At 42.7% G+C, this 12,168-nt stretch overlaps 1 protein-coding gene across 4 annotated transcripts in view; it reads left to right on the forward strand.

Moving 5' to 3' along the window:
* Positions 1 to 12,168, forward strand: part of RFWD3 (ring finger and WD repeat domain 3) — a 47,440-nt gene that overhangs the window by 3,259 nt on the left and 32,013 nt on the right. For all 4 annotated transcript variants that reach the window (XM_003917172.5, XM_031658093.1, XM_017953556.3 and 1 more), the window contains 2 exons: positions 945 to 1,464; positions 11,330 to 11,532. In XM_003917172.5, coding sequence (XP_003917221.1) covers positions 947 to 1,464; positions 11,330 to 11,532 — 721 coding nt within the window. In that variant the 5' untranslated portion in view covers positions 945 to 946. The remainder of the gene's footprint in view (positions 1 to 944; positions 1,465 to 11,329; positions 11,533 to 12,168) is intronic.

The following is a 12,168-nucleotide window of genomic DNA, read 5'->3' on the forward strand; positions in this document are numbered from 1 at the left end:
GAGTTGTGTCTTAGTTGGTCCTCCTTGTCTCCTCAACCCCGAACATCATAATCTATAATTTCTCATGTATTCGTTTATTGACATCTTACTTGCTAGAATGTTAACTCTGATACATGGTGTCTTACCTGTTTTTGCCTCTAGGGTGTCTGTCTGCATAACAGGTGCTTAATAAATACTAATTGAACCCACATTTCCTCATAAGTCAGATGAAAATAAAAGCATGTGCCTTACTTCACAAAGTAATTGAGGGGATAAGTTATACTGATATACTTTAAAAACTAGGTGGTAGAGAGGCACAGTGGCTCAGTCCTGTTGTCCTGGTGCATGAGGAGGTGAGGCCAGGCGTTCAAGACCAGTTTGGGCAACATAGGAAGCCTTCATCTATATAACAAAAAAAAAAATTTTTTTTTTAAGTTTAAAAGCTAGGTGGTAGTTTTCAAAATGATGTAATGGAATTTAAGATAGGAAACATGAAAAGAACATAGGTGCTTAATATTTGTTGAATAGGCGAACATGATGGAATTAGAGATGGAAAACAAAAATAATGAAAGGGATAGGAAAAAGTTTGCTTAGCCTTTTTGGAAAAATCAGGTAAATTTCCATTTTGAGTTAGTAACTCAGTTAATTTTGCAAGTGTAAAAAATGTCCTTTCTCTGTTTATCCTTTATAGATCTTTCTATTTTGGAAGATACTACTGTGATCACAGGACTTCACATTTTCTAAGGGCAAACTGGAAAACTGGTTATAAATGCTTGTTATAGAGAAGAAAGTCCATTACCAAACACTTCTGACTTAAAATTTAAATAGTTAAAATCTTCTCTTGAAGCTTCTCAGTCTTGCTAAGAATGATATTAAGCATAAAATCAGAAATATTAAATATGATTCTGTTACCTACATAGCATGTTTTATCTATTAATACTTTTTGCAAATAATTGTTTCCCTAGTGATGGCTCATGAAGCAATGGAATATGATCTTCAGGTGCAGTTAAATCATGCTGAAGAACAGCCAGCTTCTGCTGATGTGGCCAGCAGCCAAGGGGGACCAGCCCTCCTCCAGCCTGTTCCTGCTGATGTGATCAGCAGCCAGGGGGGACCACTGATCTTCCAGCCAGCTCCTGCTGAAGTGATTGGCAGCCAAGTGACACCACCCCTACTCCAGCCTGCTCCACAACTGTCTATTGACCTGACAGAAGTGGAGGTCTTGGGAGAAGACAATGTGGAGAACATCAATCCAAGAACTTCAGAACAACATAGACAGGCATCTGATGCTAATCACACCATCCGAACATCTTCATTGCATTCAATGACCAACTTCATTAGTGGACTGCAGAGACTTCATGGCATGCTGGAATTCCTGAGACCTTCATCTTCAAACCACAGTGTAGGGCCAATGAGAACAAGAAGGAGGGTATCTGCTTCACGGAGGGCAAGAGCCGGAGGGTCTCAGAGGACAGACAGTGCCAGGTAAATCAATATATGGATAAGTCTGTGATCATTGCTGTACTAGGAATTATGAAACTGAGGCTCTGCCATTCAAGGACTGACAGTGTGACTTTTGGCAAGTCGGATAACTTCTGACCCCCAGTTCCTCATAAGTCAGATGGAAATAAAATTGCTTGCCTTACTTCACAAAGTAATGAGGGGATAAGTTAAATGATTGTGCCTTGAAAACTAGATGGTAGTTTGTTGGCAATCTTTGTAGAGATTGGCTATTCTTCAGATTGTGTCTTGTACAGCAAAAATTCTTTCTTCACTTGCAGATCTCCTCTACTCAATCAAATTCATTATTCACTGGCATTCCACCGAGAGGCACAATTAATTAATTTTCTTTCATAGTCTTGGTTTGAACTTGCCTCTTGAAGGGCTTAGCCGTCAAGTCTTAGTAGGGTGGTTTTTTTTTTTTTTTTTGAGACTGAGTCTCGCTGTGTCGCCCAGGCTGGAGTGTAGTGGCGCTGATCTCGCTCACTGCAAGCTCACTTCCCGGTTCACGCATTCTCCTACCAGCCTCCGGAGTAGCTGGGACTACAGGCTCACCACCACTGCTGTTTTTGTATTTTTAGTAGAGACGGGTTTCACCCATGTTAGCCAGGATGGCCCCTGATCTCCTGACCTCGGATCCACCAGCTTCTGCCTCCCAAAGTGCTGGGATTCAGGCTTGAGCCACTGCCTGGACAGAGGGGCCATGAAGAATAATGTAATTGCCTCAAAATTCTGTCTGTTGTTGTTTTTTGTTTGTTTGTTTGTTTGTTTTGAGACGGAGTCTCACTCTGTCGCCCAGGCTGGAGTACAGTGGCGCGATCTTGGTTCACTGCAACCTCCATCTCCCAGAGTCAAGGGATTCTCCTGCCTCAGCCTCCCGAGTAGCTGGCATTACAGGCACATGGCACCACCCCCAACTAAAACCTGTCTGTTTTTTTAACTTCTGACTTTACTTAAAGTATTTTATTTCACATTTGGTCTTCTAAGTGTTTTCAATATGTTTAGAAATATAATTCAACTTCTAATTTGTATGTGAAGGAAACTTGTACCCTGAGAGAGGGCTTTGTTCAGGGTCTCATAGCTATAGCATAGAGGAGTTAGCTTGGGTATTGGAACCTGGATCTGCCCTGTTTTCTACACAGGCAGATGGAGGAAGCTTCGATCAAATCCCTTTGTTTTCTCTTTCTTCTTCTTTTAATTATTATTATTTTTGATACAGGGTCTCACTGTGCTGCCCAGGCTGGAGTATAGTGGTGCAATCACAGCTCACTGCAGCCTCGACCTCCCCGGGCTCAGGCAATCTTCCTACCTCAGCCTCTTGATTAGCTGGGACCACAGGCATACGCAACCATGCCGATGTTTTCTATCACTGTGAAAATACTGAGATGGTACTAAAAAGTGGTAGCTAGGTCATCCATTACTCATGTTTTACAAATGAGGAAGCCAATGGGATAATTTGTGATTTGGTTGTGATAAGGCTGGATTGGAATTGTGCCTTCTGAATCTGGATTCAGCATTCTTTTTCATGGATCCTGCTGATTTTAATGTTGGGCTTGCCATGACTGTGGCTCCAGTGTCTGTAGTGCTCTCAAGGATGACAGATGCCTAGTTCTGTGTTGACAAGAGTTGCAAATGCATATTACTGTGGTTTTTTTTTGTTTTGTTTTTAAGACAAGAGTCTTGCTCTATCACTCAGACTGGAGTGCAATGGCTCTACCTCAGCTCACGACGACCTCTGGCTCCTGGGTTCAAGCGATTCTTGTGCCTCAGCCTCCTGAGTAGCTGGGATTATAGGCGTGTGCCTGCAGGCCTGGCTATAGTCTGTTTATTTATTTATTCATTTATTTATTTATTTTGAGGCGGAGTCTCACTCTGTCGCCCAGGCTGGAGTGCAGTGGCGCGATCTCCGCTCACTGCAAGCTCCGCCTCCTGGGTTCACGCCATTCTCCTGCCTCAGCCTCCCGAATAGCTGGGACTACAGGTGCCCGCCACCACACCCGGCTAATTTTTTTGTATTTTTAGTAGAGACGGGGTTTCACCATGTTGGCCAGGATGGTCTCCATCTCCTGACCTCGTGATCCGCCCGCCTCGGCCTCCCAAAGTGCAGGGATTACAGGCGTGAGCCACTGCGCCCGGCCTATAGTCTGTTATTTTAAGATGTCATTACTCACGTTATAAAGGCAGGGTAAGATTTCATACATTGGTGTTATAGGTGAAGGCACCTTATGGTGTAATTTGGGGACCGTGCCAAAGTAAATATGAGCCAACTTTCCATGGCTGAGAGTTGTGAGTGGTGTCTTCAGGAACTGACTGACTGTCAGCAGGCCTCTTGCAGTAGTCCTCAGTCTTGTTTATCCATGCACTCATTCTTGTTGGGGGAGGCACAGTGGATTCTGCTTGGTCAGGCACACTGACTTGTATTAACCAACATAAGGGTGGCACTTATAAACCAGATGCCAACTTACAAAGAAAAATAGAATCACTAGAGAGCCACACAGAGGCCAAACTCTAGTGAGAAAATTGTTCGATGTGGCTGGGCATGGTGGCTCACGCCTGTAATTCCAGAACTTTGGGAGGCCAAGGCAGGCAGATCCCTTTAGGCCAAGAGTTCAAGGCCAACATGGCGAAACCCCATCTCTACTAAAAATATAAAAAATTAGCCGGATGTGGTGGCATACACCTGTGGTCCCAGCTACTTGGGCGGTTGAGGCATGAGAATTGCTTGAACCTAGGAGGCGGAGGTTGCAGTGAGCCAAAATCTTGTAATCTAGCCTGGGTGACAAGAATGGCTCTGTCTTAAAAAAATTTTTTTTTCTTATAGAATCTGCTCAGGGAAAGAGTTATACAGAATTTAGATGTTGAAAGATGTCAGTCAAGCTATTTGGCAGCCATAATCTGTCTCCACAAAGGGAATAACCTAAAAGGTCAGAAAGTGTGCAGTTCAATGGAAATAACATCAGTTCTGGAGCCAGATAAATGTGATTAAAACTTTTTTCCCTTAAGTATGAGCTTTCCCAGGACTAATAACTATAACTTCTGAAGTTCTTGAGATGAATTTCTCAGTCTTTGATGCGGTGTTTGACATTTACTCATCTGACAGACTGTCCACTGTTTGAGTGTTGAAAGCTGGAGTGAGGTGGTGGCACTGACTCACAGTCAGCCAAGAAGCCAAAGCTACAGAAAGCTAAGTAGTGAGCTTATTCTTCCCAACAGGCTTAGCTGAGGTCACAAACTCCCTTCTTACTTGTTTGAGGCGGCTTCATTCTGGCTGCAGGGGTCATCACTCATTCATCAAATATTGATAACACTCCTCTGTGTGAGAGACTAAACTTTGCCCTAGATATATTGGTGGGCCATATTGTATTCGCAATATATCGCAAATATATTAGTGATGTATTTGTTGTTGCGTATATCCTTAAATATAATGGTGATATATTGTATTCACCAATATATCACTTAGATATATTGGTGATATATTGTATTCACCAATATATCACTTAGATATATTGGTGATATATTGTAATCTGTGGTGAACACAGATTACAATATTGTTTTCATGGAGCATATGGAGTTTAGGACTACAGAGAGTAAGGAAGGAGCAAAATATATTTAATTCAAAGACGGTAAGTGCAGGAAAGGAGGAGGATTTCTTGGGTTCTAAATCTGTGCTCCCAAGGAGAAACCCTAGCACTGCTTCATGTTGGTTTTCATAGTTCTCCTTTCCTGTGTTCTTGCCTGACTTTGGAAATTCTTTACTACATAAAAGCAGTATTAAAGAGTGATTTTTTTTAAGTGTCTTACCACTTTTTTACTGGGTTCTATGTAGAATTCTTTTGATATACATGTCAACAGCCTAACTCTAGTTTGTATTTGATTAAATCCTCTTATAAAATGCTTTTCTTATGTGTTTAGTCTTATGGTAGCTATAGCTGCTGTTCACTCAGAATCTCAAGAAATGGAGTTGGTAAAGTTGCTTAGCACCGTTTAAAAAGAAAACCTGGCTAGGCACAGTGGCTCACACCTGTAATCGCAGCACTTCGGGAGGCCGAGGTGGGCGAATCACCTGAGGTCATGAGTTCGAGACCAGCCTGGCCAACATGGTGAAACCCTGTCTCTACTAAAAATACAAAAATTAGCCGGGTGTGGTGGCGGGTGCCTGTAATCCCAGCTACTCAGGAGACCAAGGCAGGAGGTGGAGGTTGCAGTGAGCCGAGATTGCGCCACGACACTCCAGCCTGGGTCACGGAGCGAGACTCCATCTCAAAAAAAAAAAGAAAAAGAAAACCTGGGTGATGTCAGCGAAAATGGCAGAGTAAGGACCACAGAGAATTATCTCCATAAAAGTAGTGAAACAACTGGCAGAATTTGTCAGGATCAACTTTTTCATAATTTGGGAAACTGACTGAATGCTTACAGCAATCCAGGGAGGGCTGTTTAAAGAAAAACAGTCAAATCTCAGTGAGCTCTATGGCATTCCTTATTCTTGTCCCGTCTCCAGCTCCTTGGTAGTTGTGAAAATCATCTGCCTGTAATCATAGTAAAAACCAACAGCCTGGCAGGCACCAGAGGGATTGGAGCACCTTCAAAGCCTCATTCCCAGAGAATTATCTTTATGTGACCTGGTTGGTGGTTCTCTGGAAAACCCCATTTGCAAGACAACTCTTGACTCAGAGCAATGCAGAGTGTGAAAAGCCTAAATCATTTTCCCTGGGGCCTGCCTAAGGTAATGGATATTCAGTGGGATAAACAATAAACTAACCAATAAGAGGGAAAGGAAAATCTAGGAACGAGATCAATTCAGTCGCATCTTCTAAGTCTAGTTCTCTTGCTGTTTCTATATACAGTCACTTCCTTAACTAAAATATTGAGCCCCTCAAAGTCACCCGTAAGAGTTGACATCAACTTCTTCTAAATTTCTGTTAATGTTGATATTTTGGTCTCCTCCCATGAATCATGAATGTTCTTAGGGGCATCAAGGATGGTGGATCCCCCAGGCGCAGTAGCTCATGCCTGTAATCCCAGCACTTTGGGAGGCTGAAGTGGGCAGATTGCTTGAGCTCAGGAGCTCAAGACCCACCTGGCCAACATGTTGAAACCTTGTCTCTACAAAAAATACAAAAATTAGCTGGGCTTGGTGGTGTATGCCTGTAGTCCTAGCTACTTAGGAGGTTGAGGTGAAAGGTTCCAGTGAGTCAATATCGTGCCACTGCACTCCAGCCTGAGTGACAGAGCCAGACCCTGTCTCCAAAAAAAAAAAATGGTGGATCCTTTCAAGGTTTTCGATTTACTTTGTCCAGATCCATTAGAGGAATCACTGGCAGCTATCATCTTAAGAAATTAAAAAAAAATAAATAAAAAAAGCTTTTTCCCATAGCTAAGAGTCACAACAAAATATTTTTTTTTTTCTTTCTTTTTTTTTTTTTTTTTTTTTTTTGTGAGACAGGGTCTCACTCTGTTGCCCAGGCTGGAGTACAGTGGTGTAATCATGGCTCACTGCAGCCTCAACCTCCCCAGGCTCAGGTAATCCTCTGCCTCAGCCTACAGAGTAGCTGATACTAAAGGCACAAACCACCACACCCAGCTAATTTTTTCTGTTTTTTTGTAGAGATGTTGTTTCATTAAAGTACTGAGATTACAGGTGTGAGCCACTGTGCCCGGCCTTATTTCTTAAATAAAAAGTCTTGAAAGTTGGGCTGCAGAATATGTTATGTTAACAGACGTGAAAATAACATTAATCACCTTCAGAGCTCTTGGTTTACTGGGTGCATTGTCACTGAGCAGTAATATGTTTAAGGAATCCTTTTTTCTGAATAGTAGGTTTCAACAGTGGGCTTAAAATACTCAGTGAATACTCAGTAAGACATCGTCTAAACAGATAAGCTGTTATCCAGGCTTTGTAGTTCCTTTTAGAGAGCACAGACATAGGCCAGGTGTGGCGGCTCACGCCTGTAATGCCAGTGCTTCGGGAGGCCGAGGTGGGCGGATCACAAGGTCAGGAGATGGAGACCATCCTGGCTAACATGGTGAAACCTCGTCTCTACTAAAAATACAAAAAATTAGCCAGGTGTGGTGGCGGGCGCCTGTAGTCCCAGCTACTCAGGAGGCTGAGGCAGGAGAATGGCGTGAACCCGGGAGGCAGAGCTTGCAGTGATCCAAGATCACACCACTGCACTCCAGCCTGGGCGACAGAGAGAGGCTCCGTCAAAAAAAAAAAAAAAAAAGCATCGGCTTCAGCTGAAGTCACCAGCAGCATTATCCCCTAACAAGAGAGTCGGCTGGGCGCGGTGGCTCCAGCCTGTAATCCCAGCACTTTGGGAGGCCGAGACAGGCGGATCACGAGGTCAGGAGATTGAGACCATCCTGGCTAACATGGTGAAACCCCGTCTCTACTAAAATACAAAAAAAATTAGCCGGGCGAGGTGGCGGGCGCCTGTACTCCCAGCTACTCGGGAGGCTGAGCCAGGAGAATGGCATGAACCCGGGAGGTGGGGCTTGCAGTGAGCTGAGATCCGGCCACTGCACTCCAGCCTGGGTGACAGAGCCAGACTCCGCCTCAAAAAAACAAAAAAAAACAAGAGAGTCAGCCTGTCCTTTGAACCTTGAAGCCAGGCGTTGACTTCTCTCTAGCTGCAGAAGTCCTACATGGTATCTTCTTCCCATAGAAGGCTGTTTCTTCTACACTGAGAATCTGTTTAGTGTACACACTTTTCATCAATTGTCTTAGCTAGATCTTCTGGATAACTTGGTACAGTTTCTATGTCAGCACTTGCTGCTGCTTCTTGCACTTTTATTTTATGAAGACAGTATCTTTCCTTAAACCTCATGAACCAGCCTCTGCTTTCTTCCAGCTTTTCACCTGCAGCTTCCTCACTTCTCTCAGCTTTCATAGAATTAAAGAGAGTTGGGGCCTTGCTCTGGATTAGGGATTGGCTTAAGGGAATGTTGTGGCTGGTTTGATCTTCTATCCAGACCACTAAAACTGTCTCCATATCAGCAATAAGGCTGTCTTATCAGCCTTGCTTGTAGCACTTAATTTTCTTCAGGAACTTTTCCTTTGCATTCACCACTTGGCTATTGGTGCAAAAGGCCTGGCTTCTGGCCTATCCCAGCTTTTGACATGCCTTCCTCACTAAGCTTAATCACTTTAGCTTAGTGATTTAAAGTAAGAGATGTGTGACTCTTCCCTTAATTGAACACTGAGGCCATTGTAGGGTTATTAATTGGCCTAATTTCAGTATTGTTTTGTCTCAGGGAATAGGGAAGCCCAAGGAGAGGGAGGGAGGGGAATGGCTGATCGTTGGAGCAGTCAACATACACAACATTTACTGATTAAGTTCACCATCTTACATGGGTGTGATTCTTGCACACCAAACATGTGGAAATTAAATAACACACTCCTAAATAATCAAAAGAACAAACACAACCCAACACAGGCAGGCAGAATAAAATAATAAAGATTAGCATATAAATAAATAAAATAGAGAATAGAAAAATGAGAGAAAATGAACTAATCAAAAAGTTGGTTCTTCTAAAAGATCAACAAAATTGACAGACTTTTAGCTAGACCAACCAAGAAATAGAGAAGACTCAAAGTACTAAAATCAAGAATGAAGGAGAGGACATGACTACCAAATAGGAGGGGAAATGACTGCTTGTGGGTACAGGGTCCCTTTTAGGTGTAACAAAAAATGTTTTGGAACCAGATAATGGTTATGATTATGATTACATAACCTTGTGGTTATGCTAAAAAAAAAACCCCACTGAATTGTACACTTTTAAATTGTGGATTTTGGAGTATATTAATTATATCTCAGTTTCCAAAAAAGAAAGCAACTTGATTGCTATTTCTCCTTTCGATTTATTGACATTTCTTTTTTTAAAAGGGCGAAAAATCTTCTGTCTATTGAGTTGGACACTAAGTAGTGTTTATTTTGTTCTAGTTAGCATTTGGTCATCTTTTTTTTTTTTAAGTAGAAAGCCCTAATTCATCAATAAATTGCACCCAAACTATTAGAAATCAAAATTTTTCGGGCCGGGCGTGGTGGCTCAAGCCTGTAATCCCAGCACTTTGGGAGGCCGAGGCGGGTGGATCACGAGGTCAGGAGATCGAGACCATCCTGGCTAACATGGTGAAACCCCGTCTCTACTAAAAATACAAAAAAAAACTAGCCGGGCGTGGTGGCGGGCGCCTGTAGTCCCAGCTACTCGGAGGCTGAGGCAGGAGAATGGCGTGAACCTGGGAGGCGGAGCTTGCAGTGAGCCGAGATCGCGCCACTGCACTCCAGCCTGGGTGACACAGCGCGAGACTCCGTCTCAAAAAAAAAAAAAAAAAAAAAAGAAATCAAAATTTTTCTGTGTAAGCAGGCCCCAACAATTTTTCTGGGTAATAATCAATATTTTATTTAATGTCAATTATTAGAACTTACAGTAGGTCGCCTGTCAGTAATACTTAGTAATTATTAGTGAGGTGGTATATTTTAAAGTTTAGAATGCCCTTTTGTTTTAAAATTTTTTTTTAATAGAGATGGTGTCTCACTTTGTTGGCTAGTCTGGTCTCAAACTTCTGGCCTCAAGCAATCCTCCTGGTTTGGCCTTCCAGGAGTGCTGGGATTACAGTCGTGAGCCACCACGGTCAGCTGTTTTTTTAATTTTTATTTTTTCTTCTTATTTATTTTTGAAGATGGAGTCTCACTCTTGTACCCAGGCAGGAGTGCAGTAGCACAATCATAACTCACACACTGTGGCCTCAAACTCTCAGGCTCAAGTGATCCTCCTGCCTCAGCCTCCCAAGTTTTTTGGATGTCATTTTTCTGAGGTTTTTTTTTTTTGTGTTTTAAGACAAGTCTCGCTCTGACAACCAGGCTGGAGTATGGGCGCTGTCGTGGCTCACTGCAGCCTCAATCTCCCAGGCTCAAGCCATCCTCCCACCTTGGCCTCCCAAGTAGCTGGAACTACAGGAGCATACCACTATGCCTGGCTATAGTATAAAAAGTTTCATTAATTTGTCTGGGTGTGGTGGCTTACGCCTGTAATCCCAGCACTTTGGAAGGCCGAGGTGGGTGGATCATTTGAGGTCAGGAGTTCGAGACCAGCTTGGCCAACATCTCTACTAAATATAAAGTTTCGTTAATTCTGTGACATAAGTGGCCTCAAACTCCTCAGCTCAAGCTGGAGTATGCTTTGTTATTCCAGGAATCAGGGAAACTGAGGTACAGTAGTGGTTATTTTAAACTCAGGCAGCCAAGATAGATTTGGAGTATTAGATTTGGCCCCAGATCTTCTCATCATTCCAAGTTATTTTTTTTTTTTGATACCATATTATCATTTATGTTTTTTATCTTAAAACTAACATTATTTAAATTTTAAAAGAAAAATACTGTCCTAAAATGAGAGGTGAAGAAATTATAGAAGCCAGACTCTGTACTGTACTCCAAAATACCTTGCTCTAGGTGGCTGCAATAGCAAAATCCTATGAGGCCATATTTGGGCAACAAAGCCCTTTTTCTTCTTGCTCACCTCCCTTTTCAACTACCTAATACCAGCATACAGATTGCGAGTTTCTCCTTTAAAGATACTGACAGTATGGCCAAGATAGCCAGTAAAATAGAATTGGCTTTTAACAGAAGGATCAAGCTCCTGTGTGGGCTAATGTAGCAGTGGTTGAGTGGTGAAAGATAATATCCAAGAGGCCAGTCTCCCCTTATCTGCTATTCCTGCTTCAGCTTTCAAAGGCAGCAGTTAATGGCTTGGAGATGGGTTGAAGTGATAGGATTTACTTCAAATCACTATAGATTGTTTTTGTGATGATAGTTCATTGTACTGTAATTCTGTTGTCTTTCTGTGTACATAGGTTGAGAGCACCATTGGATGCTTACTTTCAGGTGAGCAGGACCCAGCCTGACTTGCCAGCTGCCACTTATGATTCAGAGACTAGGAATCCTGTGTCTGAAGACTTACAGGTGTCTAGTAGTTCTGATTCTGACAGTGACAGCTCTGCAGAGTATGGAGGGGTTGTTGACCAGGCAGAGGAATCTGGAGCTGTCATTTTAGAAGGTCAGTATTTTACCAGGTTTGGACTCACAAGGCTAACATCCCCAAAGCTTAAACTTCAGAAGGCTAGAAACTAGATTTGTGCTTTGACACTTTCCGTTTTCTCCCCTAAGTGTTGTGGATTCCTGTTTTGTAGAGCCATCACTGGCCATAATTATATAGAGAGGATTTGATCTGACTTACAGCTTAATGTAATTTGTGACCCAGTGAGTCAGTCACTTTTTAATGGCATTTTATATTCTCTTTCACTTTTTTAGACATCTGAGAAAGTAAATTCTTTTTCTTTTTTTTTTTTTTTAATTTTTTGAGGCAAGGTCTGGCTCTGTCCCCCCAGTGACAACTGGAGTGCAGCAACAACAATCTCACCTTACTGCAACCCCCACTTCTTGGGCTCAAGCCATCCTCCCACCTCAGCCTCCCCACTAACTAGGACTACAGGCACACACCACCACACCTGGCTAATTTTTAAAATTTTTTTGTAGAGACAGGGTTTTTCCATGTTCCCCCAGCTGGTCGTAAACTCCTGAGCTCAAGAGATCCACCTGCCTCAGCCTCCTAAAGTGCTGGGATTACAGACGTGAGCCACTGCACCCGGCCTAGATTCTTTATTTAAAAGTTTTGTAAATTCAGCACCCTGTC

Source organism: Papio anubis, chromosome 18, assembly GCF_008728515.1.
Source record: "Papio anubis isolate 15944 chromosome 18, Panubis1.0, whole genome shotgun sequence".
Taxonomy (NCBI): domain Eukaryota; kingdom Metazoa; phylum Chordata; class Mammalia; order Primates; family Cercopithecidae; genus Papio; species Papio anubis.